At 42.3% G+C, this 16,143-nt stretch overlaps 2 protein-coding genes across 5 annotated transcripts; one reads left to right on the forward strand and one right to left on the reverse strand.

Moving 5' to 3' along the window:
* Positions 1–960: 960 nt before the first annotated feature.
* atp6v0e2 (ATPase H+ transporting V0 subunit e2) lies at positions 961–7,992 on the reverse strand. The gene is made up of 4 exons (XM_086119201.1): positions 7,755–7,992; positions 6,759–6,806; positions 6,415–6,513; positions 961–5,660 (listed from the first exon to the last, which is right to left on the reverse strand). The coding sequence occupies exons 1-3, from the start codon at positions 7,856–7,858 to the stop codon at positions 6,420–6,422; spliced, it is 246 nt and encodes an 81-aa protein (XP_085975327.1). The 5' UTR covers positions 7,859–7,992; the 3' UTR covers positions 961–5,660; positions 6,415–6,419.
* Positions 7,993–8,485: 493 nt separating this feature from the next.
* Positions 8,486–16,141, forward strand: parn (poly(A)-specific ribonuclease (deadenylation nuclease)). 4 transcript variants are annotated; one of them, XM_086119196.1, is made up of 25 exons: positions 8,486–8,627; positions 8,824–8,901; positions 8,966–9,045; positions 9,122–9,189; positions 9,883–9,964; positions 10,055–10,115; positions 10,358–10,526; positions 10,607–10,669; positions 10,782–10,820; positions 10,900–10,942; positions 11,294–11,374; positions 11,474–11,530; positions 11,613–11,690; positions 11,788–11,831; positions 11,909–11,951; positions 12,255–12,330; positions 12,412–12,522; positions 12,599–12,668; positions 12,764–12,819; positions 13,275–13,361; positions 13,446–13,701; positions 14,871–14,992; positions 15,136–15,178; positions 15,256–15,419; positions 15,493–16,141. In XM_086119196.1, exons 1-25 carry the CDS (start codon positions 8,609–8,611, stop codon positions 15,537–15,539), a joined length of 2,037 nt encoding a protein of 678 aa, XP_085975322.1. In that variant the 5' UTR covers positions 8,486–8,608; the 3' UTR covers positions 15,540–16,141. The 4 variants fall into 4 exon arrangements, with proteins under 4 accessions (XP_085975322.1, XP_085975324.1, XP_085975323.1 ...); XM_086119198.1 differs by having other exon boundaries at positions 15,139–15,178; XM_086119197.1 differs by having other exon boundaries at positions 11,297–11,374.
* The last annotated feature ends 2 nt before the right edge of the window (positions 16,142–16,143 follow it).

The raw sequence follows: 16,143 nt of genomic DNA on the forward strand, positions 1-16,143 counted from the left end.
GCATGCCTGACTGTTTTCCGTTGTGGTTAGGTCACCTGCTTGTCTAAATTCAGATCACGTGACAGCGGAAGTGGCGTGTGTTTACAAACGCAGAGCTGCCAGAGGGGGCGGAGTGAGGAGACAGCATTTAAGGACGTCAAGCAGCAGATGTGAACCCGTTGAACCCGAGGCCTTCCCAAGATACTTGAAGGCGCAACCCCCGTTGGAGGAACCCCAGAGTGGTTTTAAACAGCAGCAAGAACAATCTTTATATTACACTTCCAACGAATATCATGGAATAATAAAACTAGAATGGGCAACCTGAGGAAGAAAAATATGCATTGGTATTCTAGATACTCCCGAGCGATGAATCGAATCATCCATCTATCTAGGCCAGTTCCTATAGATGCATGCATAAATAAAGATTTTTTTTTTGGTAGGGTTGGCGCATGGAGACATCATGGCCTATTTATGAATATTACAGAAGGATACTCTGCATATTGATCCCATTTAAAGCCCGCATGTGCACATGTTTGTGTATTTATTTTCATTCACATGTTCAAATCATATGTGGGTTGAGGCTTTGAAAAAGCACAGTCAGGACAACGACCTATTTTTTTTGGAGGATTTGATTGCAGCTTTGTGGATGTATGTCATCTTTTTCACAAAATAAAGAATTTTGTTTTGTCATTACACAATATTGTGTTCATATGTTTGAGGACAAAAATAATTCATGCCATTTTGGAGTAAAACTATGCTAACAAAATGCGGGAAAAGTGAGGCTCTTTCCTGATGTGCAGTATTTTTGGAGCACCGCCACCTCAAATGTCTGCAACTCCAAAATGTTCAGCGCTGTATTGTTGGCAAAAGTCTGAAAATACAGTATAGCTGGAGAAAGACGACATTTGTAATCTGGTGTCGATCGTATTAACTTCGAATCAATTGTGCAGCCGTGTACATTCAAAACTGTTGAATTCAGCATTCTGAGACACAAGTTATTGTTTTATTCTCTCACTTCTCCACACACATCACAGAAGCATAAATAATACAAGGTCACAATGACAATTAGAGCTCTGACGACGTGGTTGTTGCCACGGCAACTCCTCACACACACACACGGGATTACGAGCGGATATTAAGAGCAGGAAGCATGGAATGTTATCCAAAGCGTTTAGTGGCTGTCAAGCGGAATGCGGAGCGCTACAACCTGGAATGTTTCCATGGTTGGTTCACCAAACCCACCGCAAAAATCTACGATGTGTGTTTCCGCTGCAAGAAGTGACCTTTAATTACACAACTTGCTGAATATTTGACACCATGACCCCTTCACATTCAATGGAAAAAAAATGATGAGAATAAAACGAAAAATAAATACAGGGCCAAGTTCCTGTGTCTTTTTGGTCATGCCTTCTTGTGACTTTTTTGAGGGTCGACTTATGAGAGACATGTCTATCACATTTATTTTGCCAATTCAAACAGAATTATTTAATGGCTTGAGAGTTTTTGGTGGGTCTACTAATTTCAAGGGTCAACACATATTTTGGGGTGAATAAGAAAATGACTTTGTTTTCCCCGAATTGGCGCACTCATTGAGCTATTCCTTTTTAAAAAAAATACAGTGATCCCTCTCTATTTCGCGGTTCGTTTATCGCGGCTTCAGTGCATCGCGGACTTTTTCAAACATATTCATAAAAATAAAAAAAAGGGGGGGGTTTCATATACATGGAGTACAGTACTGTATATGTTGCTCTATTGACTCGCTGTTGTTTTGCAGCTTCTCATGGACCTTAAAAAAACCCAAACTTTTTTTTACCTGTATATGTTTATTGGTCGCTACTTCGCAGATTTTCGTTTATCGTGGGTGGTTTTGGTCCCCATTAACCGCGATAAACTAGGGATTACTGTATTCTGCATGCAAATCAGGTTTCGTGTGAAAAACAAGCAAAAATGCAGAAAATTAGGCAATATTAGTGGTAAACAAATCCAAAAACACGTGATGTCATAGCACAAACACCACTCTGAGTAATGATCAAGTAGCATTCGTAAATTGTCACAGAACATTAACTCTATATCTCTCTCTCTCCCCGAGAAATACCAAGGGCTCAGAGAGGAGCTGGAGAGAGCCTGGAAGGTCAAGGTGACAGTCGTGCCTGTGGTGGTCGGAGCACTCGGGGCAGTGACCCCCAAACTAGATGAGTGGTTGCAACAGATCCCGGGAACAACATCGGACATCTCAGTCCAGAAATGTGCAGTGCTGGGAACAGCAAGGATACTGCGCAGAACCCTCAAGCTTCCTGGCCTCTGATAGAGGACCCGAGCTGAATGAGGGACGGACACCACCCGAGGGGTGAGACGAGGAATTTTTATATATATATATTTATTTTTTAAAAGCCAAATAAAAGAGTCATTTTGGGACTCAGCAGCCTAGAATTACCCATTCGCCATTAAATAACTTTGGCAAAATATGAATATTTTTTTTGTTGGCCAGTGTGATAGATATGTCCACCAAATTTCAGGTTGCTTAGTGAAACTGGCTTCGGAGGCTGATTGTTTTTTTGTTTTTTTTTAATTTGTTAACTTTTTGGAGTTCACTTATTCAGATTTTTGTGTTCCATGGTGATTTGTCGAATTCTGCCGACACGCAATAACAGAAACAAGATTTTAGGAGTTTTGTGCCAGCCATCTGCCGAATAGATGGATGTGAATCACATAAGGACAAATTGGCAAAAGGAACCTATAATGGTTGCTGCCTTGTGTTTTTTTTTTTTTCCAGGCATGGCTTCTTGACACTGTTTTGTGTGATTAATCATGATAAACGTGCCAACCAAATTCATGGTGCAAGTCTGATTTAATTTAAAAAATATATATTGAATAGAAATCATTTTCAAAATTCAAAGTGGCAGACTTTCCTGTGTTTTCTTTTTTAAGTCTCATCATGTCGACAAAGTACCACGTAACACTGGCTGGGGGCTGAATTGGTCATTTTCTACTTTGTGGGAGGGCAGCACCACACAAGTTTGCCTGTCAATGTCCAAATTACCATAAAAATAGCTGAATTCTTGAGTCTTTTGGGACCTGTTGAGACTTGGGGTCTTTTCGATGCAGGCCAGTTCCACAAAGGGGTGGATAGGGTACAACGTAATTTGGTCTTTGTAAAGAGTAGCTGTATTTATATGTTGATTTGGATTCTTTTTGGATTATTTTTTTTTTTTTTTGGGCTGAAGCATTGTGGTTCAAAGGTAAATAAAACAGAGATCGAGGGAGGGGTTGGGGAGGAGTATGTGGTACGTTTGGCGGGAGCAGCAGTTTAGGTTAGATGCTCAAAGCAATTTAAAACCCTTTTGCAGCAGAAGCGCCAACGTCCAACGCCCCTGAGGTGGTACGAGACACTGAGAGCTTGGTTTGCTTTTTCTTTGGCTTTTTAGGCAACAAAAACTGCTTATCGAAGCTAACTACACTGCAACAGATTATTTTCATTTCCATGATTTTCAATAGGAAATTTTCAACTTTTATTGTTTGTCAAAAGGCTTATCTCCCTCAAATCAACAAAGTGTGACATACTGTATATTGTCATCATCAATGGCGAAATTAACAAAAATGTGGACTCAAGCCCGGTCTGTACATTGTTTTACAGTCGTAACAGACTTCCATTGATTTGTTTTTACTAATAACTTACCGATACTTTTACACTCTTATGACAATCATGAGGAATGAGATGCGCGATTACCTTCACAACTCGTTGCCTTGTTACGCTTGTTGGTAAAAATAAATAAATTACTGTATATATATATTTAGTTTTAATGTACCGACTACATTTCCACAAGTCAGTCTTCTCTCTCTCTGTCTGTCTGTCTCTCTCGACACACACACACATATATACAGTATATATATATTTGAGCTGTCAAACGATTAAAATATTTAATCTAATTAAAAATGCAACTGTCATAATTAACTCAAATGAACTAAAAATTAATCGTGATTACTCGTGCATTTTTTATCGTTTCTGAATTTCCTTTTATTTTTTTGTCCTATTTCCATTTTAATGCTCTCATCAACATGGAATCATGAATCAGTTTTCTATGTGCGAAATGCAAATATTTACTGAAATAACAATTTCGATTTTCAATTTTACATGAACATTTTTCACTTGGAGCAGTTATTCACACATAATCTCTCACACAATATGACTGTCCATCAACAACAGTGAAAAAAATATTTTGTCACACAACAGCTGCTTTAACAGCTCTTTTTATGGAATCAAAACAGAGCAATATAACATTATAAAGTGCACATCTAAGGTAAACCAGTACTCAGCCTATAGTGGATTTAAGCCATGGTTGCATACTTCGTTTTTCGCAAGTTTGCTTTGAACACAGCAGTCAGGCTATGTTGATTCTGTTGGTCCTTCTTGCGCGGAGGTCTCTCAACGGTTTTGTGTAGACATCATTTCGGATGACTACACTTGGTTCGATGACAACTCAGCACACCGTCACTGTCAGACGAACACAGAGAAGCTCCACCCGCTTTGTTTATATGGCCACGGAACACTGTAACCCTCCACACAAAATAGTTCCAAACAAGTAACAATCGCATCAGTGGCATTCATCGTACTCAACAGAATGCCTGCTCTTTATTCACCAGAGGCTCATCAACCTCGTCTCTTATTTCTCTCCCGAAACAGTGTCTTCTCTCGCTTGGTGTACCTTAGCCTTCTCCGCTACGTACAATCTCTGTACACAGCTTGTAACGGAGGCTCTCGCTGGCAATCCGTAGTGGAGTCGTGAGATGCAATGCGAATGATTTCAGCTTGAATCGAGCTGTGGACAATGTTGACAGGCTTGCATGCAGTAGCCATACATTTAGCTATGGCTTCAGCAAATTTGTTCTTCGTCGTGTCATCCATTTTCTTCGCTTTGAAATGATCCATAGCCGTCTGTCTTAGACGAGGGGGCGGAGTACTCACGTCAGCTGTGCGCTTGGCCATTAAATGGTATTTCAGACTCGACGTGCTATGATGATAGCTCAGTTTACGACTGCAAAACATACAGGTAACTTTGGTCTTGTCAGTGGAATAATCTGGCAATTTTTTAAAAGTAAACTTTCCATTCATAAACTGTTTAAGTATCCGTTTTCGGTGTCTCGCGCGTGCGTGGACCAGTGCAGCGCGCTTGTTGTTTTGTTTCTGGTTTATTTATAGAGCAACGTAACATCCGCTGTGACGTGGGCTGCGTTAATCCCGCGAGAAAAAATTTAATCCCGTTAAAATTCATTTAAATTAATGCCAATAAAAATGCGCTAAACTGACAGCTCTAATATATATATATATATACATACATATAGTGTCAAAAGATTAGAATCAGTTGAGAAGATCACCATGGCAACAAGGATGAGGGGGAGGAGGAGTCGTTTTGGGGTTTCTCTCCATGCTTGGGGGGTATATAGTAACAGCTACATAACACTGAGGTCATTACGTCCACAGGACAAACATAAGTACACGTGAAAAAAAAATGAACACTGAAAAAGTGGAACTAACACATTACCTATTTAAACGTTCATACCGTAAAACACTCAATTTACATCAACTGTACAGTAGTCTTCATCTTAAGTGTAGTTGTGTGTGTGTGTGTGTGTGTGTGTGTGTGTATACATGTTTGAATCAGGACGGCGATGATAAGGGCCGTCTGAAAAAGAAGGAACACAATACTTCAATTATTTAATGCCTGATGAAGCATATTTACGTCACATTTAATATATGTACACGTATATGCTATATTTAATGCACGTACCTAGACCGTTCCATACTGTAGCATATTAACATTATATTAAATGTATGTACCTCTGATGTACTATATTCTATTTACGTCATATATATAATAACTTTATGTATCATGTTTGCATTCTATTTGTGTCTGTACACCTTCCGTCTAGTGTCATAATCAATATACATTTTATATATACACACACACACACACACACACATAAATATATATATAAATATATATATATATATATATATAATTGACATATTAGTAATAGATTGACATCATAATGAACGTCAAATGTCCCATATTAATGTCAGAATAACTGGTTTTCCTCTTGTGTATCATGTTTACGTCAAAATATCTAATGTACTGATGCACACATCATATTTAATGTGTAATGTACCATAGGTGCGCAATATTAAATGTATGTACCTGATATGTATCATATTTAAGTATCTAACGTCAGACAGAAACGTCACATTTAATGTCTCATGTAACATTTCTGTGTCTAATGTGCAACATATTCACTGTCTGACGTGTCATATTGAAATTCATTTCATTTTGAATGTTGACATATTCCATATGTAACTACATCATATTTAATATTCTAATGTAGCATACTGACATCATATTTCAAGGAGGCTATGGACATTTCTTGTTGTGTCGGTGTCACCTGTTCTACTCCCAGAAATAAGTCAGATACCAAATGGTTTCGTTCTTCAGCTGAGGGCCAAAAAGAGGATTGGTCTGCGCCAGGATGGCTATTAACCAGCTGTAGGAAAACACACAATTATTAAATATATCTATATCAAATGATACAATAAAGCTATCCTCGAACGTGCATCATGGGCCCAAAAATTCAGATTGTATCCCGATGGCGCGAAGAAACTGTAATAATGGTGTTTGGCGCCCTCCAGTGGTGTATTGAGTCAACAGTCGAGACATTGGAAACGCAGTCACCTTCAAAATGTAAATGTAATACTGTACTGCACATATTTTTTATTGCAAAGTACTCACAAGAGGTAGCAGCAGACGGCGGTGAGAATCAAACTGGTGACAATCACCCTGGAAAAGACAGTCACATTAAAATACAGGACATTTTACTCCACAGGAATTATCTGGAACTTAGAACTTTGGAGGGTATCGCATGTTTGTATCACGACAAAAATACATTTGGCACAGAACTAGCAACTTGGCCCCAGAATTAGTGAAACGGACCCCGTCATGAGGGACTTACCCCCATCACTTTGGAATTTGTCAGGAACTAGGGACTTGACTGTGAAGGAGGGACATGATCGGCAAGTCGGGTCTTGACACTAGAACTAGGAACTTTAACTGGGAACTATGGATTGATCCCAGAACAAGGGTCTTGACCTCAGAATTAGGAAATTAACCCCGTCATGAGGGACTTTTTCCAGTGACTGCAAATTTACCCCAAAACCAGACTTTTGCCCTGAAAGTAAAGTAACTTTTGAAGCATTCTTAGATAATAGACTTAGATTTGTTCTTGGTTTTACTGTTTGGTGCTTTCTGTCGTCTTTATTACCGATTTGTCTTACTGTTTTTTGTGCATGTTAAATTGCTCCATGTACAGCACTTTGTATGCAGCGATGGCTGTTTGAAAGTGCTCTATAAATACAGTTGACTTGACATTCTTAGCTGTTTGTACCATGGGAACGCTTAGAAGAATGCATTTCCAGCCGAAAACAAGGAATATTGAGACGACTAACTGTTTTTTTGAGGCACTGCATGCGGTCCAGACCCTTTCTTGTGATTCAATTTTTGGGTCTATGGTTATCATTGCACTTTGCCTCTCGCCATCACTGGTACCTTCCGGTTGTGAGGTCACACGTGATTAGCTTTACACTGGAGCAATTCATCTTGGTTCCATTAAAACGGAAAAAAAGAAGGTCTTATATTAGTGTTGAGCTAAGAGAGGGAGAGAAAGAGAAAATAGAGAGAGAGAACCAATGAGACGTAACGTCGTTAGCGTTAGCTGCTACACCCACCTACCCGCGATTTGGTCCTTTGGGCACCAAAAAGGGAGCCACCACCCCCACCAGCGCCCACAGGGTGGTGAAACAGATCATCGGCAGGGCGAGAGAGTGAGACACCATGACTACTGTCGAAGGGGAAAAAATGTGAATTTTTCAAGAAATATCTGCTCTCCTCAGCGGTCAATCACAGTAGCGTCGATGGCTGCCGCTCCGCTCGCTTGTACCAGTAGTCCCGCCTACTAAAGCAGAGGCGCCGTTTGAGTGGTTACTCGGAAACGTCAATTGTGTTGCGATTTCGGCTTTCAAGTTCCAAAATAGCCCGCCTACTAAGCAGGGTCGGCATATGATTGGTCAACGTGGTTGCCTTTCACTATTGTTGCATAGCAACATCGAGAATTAACCCAGAACTAATTCTTTCTTCAATCCTTGGTATTTCTTATTCTTTTTGTGTTCCTTTTCAAATGAACATTTGTGATTGCAACATCTATTATGACTGCTGTCTTCTGATGTTTCTCCGCCCCCACTATTATCAGGCCGGTTGGGTATCACCGGTTTTTCAGTCTTCTTCCCACTAATAGAATGCAAAAGTCTGCTAGATTTTAATGAAGTGATTGATTCATTAAGTCATACAAGTCTAAATTTACATCATTTTAATCAACCTAACGTACGCTGTACGCTCGAACAAAATTTAAATCTGTGGATCTGTTGAAAATGTTTTGAGTTGTGGATGTGGGAGATCGTTTCAGTGACGCGTTTTGAGAAGTTCCAAATTCCCAGCGTCACCTGAACTCACATTGAAAAGCCAAACGAGGTCGGCTAGCAAACGTTAGCTCTCAGCACCGGCCGAGGGTTCACAGCCATCGCGTCGGGATGGAGGTGACACGCAAATGTAAGTGTAACACGCCGGCCTTTGTATTTTGTCAAATCCACCTCTCACTATTCAAGTTATTGCATAAGCATGCGTATCTTAAAAATGAATAAGCGCGCGACTGCCCCCCTCTGTCCTCGCTAGCGCGTGTGCGAATCGAGCACTCTTGCTCGCTAAGCTAACGCGAAAATTCTCGTTTATCGTTGACAATTTGCAGCTTTTAAAGACTGTTTGATCCTGGTGTACACCGCGATAGAGGAGGCTGACTTTCTTGCCATCGATGGAGAGTTTTCAGGTACGACTAATTGTGTAATTTAAGCTATGTGGTGTGGATGTCAAGCCTTTCGCGTGTTGCCCAGGGATCAGCGATGGACCCAGCGTCAGCGCACTCACCAATGGGCTGGACACGCCGGAGGAACGCTACACCAAGCTTAAAAAGGTGTGCAAGGGTGACGTTTAGACGCCTCTAAATTGCTCCACAGGCTAATCCAATCTCTTCTTTTCCCTTCCCTAAGCATTCCATGGATTTTCTTCTCTTCCAATTCGGGCTCTGCACTTTCAAGTATGACCAGAAAGACGCCAAGTGAGTGTTTTGCCCGTTAGGACCGAATGGGAATAGAAACCTGACTGGATTCTCACCAATTAAATATTTTTTCCCCCTCCGTGGAACCGAACAGTAGCCATGCACTTAAAAACTGAGACACTAAAGTATGGTGTCAAACTCAAGGTCCGGGGACCAGATCCGGCCTGCCACACCATTTTACGTGGCCCCCAAAAGCATATCACGTGTGTCAACTTGCATGATGATTGCTAAAATCTCCACCGAAATGTCAAACTGCCATGCGTTATAAGCAACACTGAGATTTTGGGGGGGGGGGGGGGCAATAATTTTGCTACCCTCTTTATACTCACTTGAACAATAATTGAATGAACTATTATAATTGACTCGTAAACCATTCATTTGTTGTTTCCAAGTCATAATGCAATGAGACAATGAAACATTTTTGTGGTTCCACCTTCATAACGGCCCTCCGAGGGAAGACACAACTCCAAAGTGGCCTGCGACAAAAATGTGTTTGACATCCGTGCCCTAAAGTGACATGGAGAAGAAAAAAAAATATAAAAAATTACATGGTGGGTTTTTTTGTGCTCTTTCTGAAACCTGTTTTAACAGTAATCCTTCATTTTTCCCCCGCGGCACTTTTTTTATTTATTTATTTTTTAAACATTGTCAAACAAGTGTGCAAAGCAGTTAACCTGCCATTCTCTACTGCAGATACGTCACAAAGACTTTTAACTTTTATATATTCCCAAAACCTTTCAACCGGACCTCACCTGACATCAAGTTTATCTGCCAAGTAAATCTCTTTTTCCTTTCAAAAATTTATCATAAGCTTCAAGTGACTACTATAGGTCGAGTTATTTTATTTTATTTTTCATGATTTCAGAGTTCCAGTATTGACTTCCTGGCCAGTCAGGGCTTTGACTTCAACAAGGTTTTCTGTCATGGTGAGTGAAATGGCAACACTTCCAAGCCAGGTCTTTCTGGATAACTGATTCGGCGATTCAGAAAATTTGCCAGATCTGAGCATTACAGCATTCGCTCACACAAGGGTGCCCCTTTGTGGCTCAGATAAAAAAAAATTAATCATGATTTTTGCAATTAATTAAAAACAAAAACAAACGAACTGCGATATTATTTAATATAAGTCTATCGCCCAGTCCTAAATTCGGATGTGAAACATCAACAGGAATCCCCTACCTGAACCACGAGGAGGAGGCCCAGCTGAGGGAGCAGACAGAGGAGAAGCGTAGCCAGCAGGCCAACGGCGTCGGAACACCGTCCTACATCTCGCCGTCCTGCTACAAGGGCCCCGCCCACATGCCCGACGAGCACAAGGACTTCATCAACAGAGTGGTGTACGTCTCGGACAAAAGCAGCAGCCCAGGCGCCCGACTTGTTCGGTATAATGACTTGCTTCTGACGTTGCCCGACGTAGGGAGAAGGTGGAGGCCCTGTTCTCGAGCGCGGAGAAAACAGTCGACCTGGAGCCGTGCACCGGGTAAGCCGACACTTAAACTTGCCCGTTGAGAAGCGATGCGGGCACAAATCCCCCGTGTTTCTATATACATTTGTAGGTCTGATTTTTCATTTAGTTATTTTTTTCATCCTAGGTTCCAGAGGAAGTTGATCTACCAAACTCTCAACTGGAAGTGAGTATGTCCTGTCACTTTACTTTTATTGCTTCATTTGTTCAGAGGGATTCATTTGTCTTTTCCTTTTGACTGACAGGTTTCCAAAAGGGCTCCATGTAGAAACCATGGAAATAGACAAGGTAGCGAAACTCAATGTATGTTTATGTTTGCTTGCTTGTGATTTCTACTGCAGCAAAAGAGTCTGGCCAAAATGGAAGTCTTAAAACTGGCTTTGTCACTTTTGTAAGCAGTGGAACTTTATTTTTATTTTATTTATTTTTTGGTCCTGAAGTGACAAAAACCAAATCGTACAAAACCAAAGTAATATTTCGAAGGGGAAAGAATGTCTATCCAATTAATGCGTTCCATAAACCCAAAAGAAGTACTAGTTTAGCTTCCAGAAAATGCGAGCACCCTGCATGAGTAATGAAATAGTTGCATGAACAGTAAATCCATCCACATTATTTTATTTATGTATTTTTGTCTTCAAGAAGGAGCGCATCATCCAGGTCAGTAAGGTGGATGAGGAGGAGAGGAAGAAGAGAGAGCAGCAGAAATTGGAGAAGGAGCAGGTTGGCAAAAACATGTCCTGAGAAATGACTCTTGCTTTAAATCAATATTATACATATATATTTTGTCTTGTCTTCTCTTATAATACTCAATTCCACCAGATGCAGCTAAATGATGCCGTGGGCTTCTCCCGGGTCATCCACGCCATCTCCAAGTCTGTGAGTCACAATCTTGCATTTCTGGAACTTTGACTAGATGTTTAAAACATGAGTCTGGATCAACCGGAAACGTTTTTGGCAGGGTAAACTGGTGGTGGGCCACAACATGCTGCTGGACGTGATGCACACCATCCACCAGTTCTACTGCCCCCTGCCCGACGTACGCTGCGCTCTTCGGGATGTCGCCGTCGTGTCATTTCTGAACTACTTAACGCACACGCTCTCTCTTGCTTCCCCCCCCCCCCCCCTTTCTCCAGGATCTTCAAGATTTTAAAGAGGTCACCATGTGCGTTTTCCCCAGGTGCGTTTCTTACCCACTTCCTGACGGCAACCGATGCTTTCTGTGTCTGCCTTTGCATGATTTTTGTCTTCTCGCAGGCTTCTGGACACAAAGTTGATGGCGTCCACTCAGCCCTTTAAGGTGCATCTAAGATTATTTCCGTGTCTGTGCGATAGCTGCACATTTTATTTTTGTCACTATCAAAACAAATATATTGAATTCTTAGATGCAAAAAAAAAAAAATCCTTCATTGATGATGCAAAAGTGTTCACATGCGGTTAAGACCAGTGACAACTTTCAAATTAGCTTCCATCTTGAAGCATGACAGACGGCCTAAAAATGCAGGAATTGCCGAGTTTTCCAGTGAGCAGCTCACACAGCACAAATATGCGGGGCATTAGCATATGTGGTATTCTATAAAACTCATCTCCGTGCGCGTTGCAGGACCTGATCAACAACACGTCTCTGGCCGAGCTGGAGAAGCAGCTGAACGAAAGCCCTTTCAAGGCTCCTCAAATCGGTAGGCGCACGCACATGCTTGCACACGCACACAGTGCTTCTTCACGGATCTTTTTTTTTTTTTTTTTTTTTCCGTCCTAAGAGGCAGCTGAAGGCTTTGCGAGCTACAACACAGCCAAGGAGCAGTTGCACGAGGCCGGCTATGACGCCTACATCACCGGACGCTGCTTCATCTCGATGGCCAACTTCCTGGGTAGCGTGACACAACACGGTTCTTCTTAACCAATCGAAGACAACTTTCTCATAAATCACTCCGTTTTTCCCTCCAGGTTCTTTCCTGACGCCACCCAAAGCGTACGTGTCGGCTCACTCCAAACTCATCGAGCCGTTCTACAACAAGTGAGTAATGCCGGTTTCGCCGTGCCTCGCCGTTTTTGTATCCGCCGTTGGGCTGCTCGTCCCTTTGGCGATGTTCACCGTTGGTTTGATTCCAGACTTTTCCTGATGAGGATAATAGACATCCCCTACCTCAATATCGCAGGACCAGACTGTGAGTATTACATCAGCGCTGTTCGCTGTACGACACAACATATTTCAAATAAATATGATTGTAATTTTCTGGGGCGGGGGTGGGGGCATAAAAATGCATGTGTGTGTCTGTAAAGGAACCCCAATCCAAAAAAACTATTTGAATTAACACAATGTTGAGTTTGAGGTACAGTCGAACCTCCTTTCATTGTACCCCGTTTACGTTTTCAGCCCAATAACGTTCACATTTCAAAGGCCCGCTTTCACGTCATTCATTTGCCGATTTTGCCGACAACGAACACCTTTTAGAACGTAAACTTCATAACGACCAGATTTTTCCCCCCACCAAATAGTGAAAAGGCCTTCGTGACAACAAAACTTGGGAAGTTGACCTGCTGCCGCGACCATACTGATGACCAAAATATACAGCGCGGGATTCCCCTCCGTTGCTTATATTGATTGTCTTTGTTGCTCCAGTGCAACCGAAGAGAGACAACGTCCTCTACGTCACCTTCCCCAAAGAATGGAAGACCAGCGACCTCTACCAGCTCTTCAGTGCCTTCGGTAAAGGTCGACGACCACATGATCAGTTCCACGAACAACCCAGTGCGTGTCACTCAAGCTCATTTCCTATTCGTGTCTACTCAGGAAACATTCAGGTCTCGTGGGTGGACGACACGTCCGCCTTTGTGTCCCTCAGTCAAACGGACCAGGTGCAAATAGCCATGAACACCAGCCGCTATGCCGAGAGCTACAAGATCCAGACGTACGCCGAGTACATTCAGGGCAGGCAGCAGGAGAAGGAGAAGCAGCCGCCCACTTCCAAGTCCTGGACGGAAGACGGTTGGGTCCAGCCTCACTACCCGGCCTCTGCCACTTCTAGCGGCGGGTTCGGATACCCCAGGTACGACGCCTCTGCTCGCACGTACTTCCCATCGAGCTTTATGTCAAGCACTCCTTACCTGCTCACAAATAAGATAAGATAAGATATCCTTTATTTGTCCCACACTGGGGAAATTTACAATTATTATTATTAATATTATTATTTACAAATGGCTTTGTAAATAATCGTAGTAAGCATGAAAGCAACGCCACCTTGTACTTGACACCATGGTCCCTCTTTTACTTCATTTGATACTTTCCTACATGTTTGTAAGACTAAAGGAGGCACAGGAAGCACGAACGCAGCGATAATATTCCATCCTCCTGGTTAAGAGAAACTTTTGCATTGGCAACCCTTGGAGTGGTGGCAGTTAAATCACATTCTACTCAATTCAATTGCATTACGTGGAATATTTTACTATGCTAACAAAAGCCTTCGCAGTTATGAGTAGTGAGCAGTATGCCATCAAAAGGCTGAATAGTTGGGAAGATGGGCGAGGCCATTTCAAGATTTGAAAACAAATAAGAGCTCTAAAATGAACAGGGAGCCAGAGTAGGAGTTCTGTGCTCCCTCTTCTGAGTACCAGTCAAGCGGTGAGCAGCATCATTTTGGGCCAACTGGAGACGCTTCATGGAGGATTGGTTGACTCCAAAGCCAAGTGCAGGACAGTCATCCAGCAGAGATGTGACAAAGGCATGAATTAGTGTTTCAGAGTGTTCTTGAGAAAGGCATGGCTTTACCTTCGCCAGCTGCCACAGATGAAAGATGCTGGATTTCCATCATTTTTTGTTTTTGTATGAATTATTTTTGCTCCACGTGCATCACTTTGTATTGAGGAGTGGTTCGTAAGTGCTCGATAAAGACGGTTGAGTTCAAGTGACTTAAGTCAGACTATGCGCTGGTGTCCTCATTTACTAGAGTCAATTAAATTTCATATCCCCCCCCCCCCCCAAAACTCCCCTTATGCTAAACTGACTAAATCATCTGGTTCTGTCATTGTTTTAGTAGTCGTAAGCATTAAAGTAATAATCTACTTGGTACGTGCCATTATATATTCCAGTCCCAATGGAAAAACAAAAACATTGCACTGCACACTTTCCTATATTCTATGGCTATATCATTTTGGTTTGCTAATATCTGTCATATTAGTCGTAAGCATTAAAGCAACATGTCCGTTGTCGTTGTCCCAGAGCTCTGAGGAAGCGCAGCGGCAGTCCCATCCAGGCGGAGCAGGGAAGCGCCGAGGCCGCAGACGGCTGGACTCACTACTCGTACTCGGACGGCACAGGGAGCAAGAAGATGAAAACTGATGGTGTGTGCTTGTGTTTTCCTTCACACCTGCTGCCCACCTGTTGGCATGCTAATCAGCATTTCACAGGATTTGTTCAAGTCGCGCGAGATTTTCTGAAGTCTGACGGGATTTGCTGATTTGAATATTATTCCGATTGATTATAGAAGTTGTGGAGAGCAAAACGTCAGAAGGATGGCTGAAGACCATGTAAGTCCATCGATTCCGTTTTGTCCCCCCATCACCTCGGACGCCACTTTGAAATTCGCCCCTGCCGCTCCCTGCAGGGACACTACCCAATCGTCCCGGTCGAGTCCCGCCCCCGAGGAGGAAGTTGCCGCTGATTTGGCAAAAGAGGCCGAGGGGACGCTCAGCTGGCGGCAGGCCTCTGCCGCAGCGGCCGTGCCGCCCGCACAGAAAAGTCAGAAGAACAAAAAGAAGAAATCGGAAGGTTTGCTCCTGTTCATCATATTTGCGATGGGAACGTTTCTCTTCCTAAATCCCCCGCTTTTCTCCTCATTCAGCTGCTGGAACTTCGTCAGCGTTGTTTGAGGTTCCCGAGGCGTGGTAGCAACAAAGTTGAGAAGCACTCGGGGTTCGGCGCGCCCAGGAGAGCGCCAGCTCGCTTGCAGGTGCGGACCAGCACACAAACCCCCACAAGCCATAAAGACGGTTCTGCTTTTCCACACTTCATCTTGAATTTCAAACAGTTCTTTTATACATGTGACGATACCGGAATGGAGCCGGCGCGGTCGGTCCCAACATTATTATTATTATTTTTTTTTTTTTACTTGTGTGTTAGCTCAGCTGCCGTAAGGTGAACATGTAGTTTACGCCATCAGGGTTCAGCGTAATGTCTATTTAAAAAGCTGTCCGTTTTAAAAAAAAAAGAAACAAATATTATGAAATGGTCTTATTTTATCAAACGTACAGAAACGGTATCGACAACCATAATGTGATAATTTATTGCTGTGCCGATTTGGACCCTACTGGAGGTGCTTCTGTTTGTTGTTTTTGTACAGATTGTTTGTTTTGTAGTTGTATGGCAAACGTGTCAAAATCTATATACATATTTACATTGTTTTGTATGAGGTTCAAAATCCTTCAATATTTCCTTGGAGGGGCGGGGGAGTAGGGAAATGAAAAAAAAAATTAAAGAATTTTCTTACTGTCGC

The sequence above is a fragment of the Hippocampus guttulatus genome, chromosome 9 (genome assembly GCF_054856545.1).
Source record: "Hippocampus guttulatus isolate MCC_2025c chromosome 9, RoL_Hgut_1.0, whole genome shotgun sequence".
In the NCBI taxonomy this organism is placed as follows: Eukaryota; Metazoa; Chordata; class Actinopteri; order Syngnathiformes; family Syngnathidae; genus Hippocampus; species Hippocampus guttulatus.

Bases quoted from the DNA above. Each gene is read 5' to 3' on its own strand.
- atp6v0e2 (XM_086119201.1), bottom strand. From the start codon at position 7,858: ATGGTGTCTCACTCTCTCGCCCTGCCGATGATCTGTTTCACCACCCTG. The intron at 6,807-7,754 runs GTAGGTGGGTGT...TGTCTTTTCCAG, and splicing joins CCCAAAGGACCAAATCGCGG to GGTGATTGTCACCAGTTTGA. The intron at 6,514-6,758 runs GTGAGTACTTTG...GTTTTCCTACAG, and splicing joins GCCGTCTGCTGCTACCTCTT to CTGGTTAATAGCCATCCTGG.
- parn (XM_086119196.1), top strand. The intron at 9,046-9,121 runs GTGTGCAAGGGT...CCCTTCCCTAAG, and splicing joins GCTACACCAAGCTTAAAAAG to CATTCCATGGATTTTCTTCT. The intron at 11,691-11,787 runs GTACGCTGCGCT...CCCTTTCTCCAG, and splicing joins TCTACTGCCCCCTGCCCGAC to GATCTTCAAGATTTTAAAGA.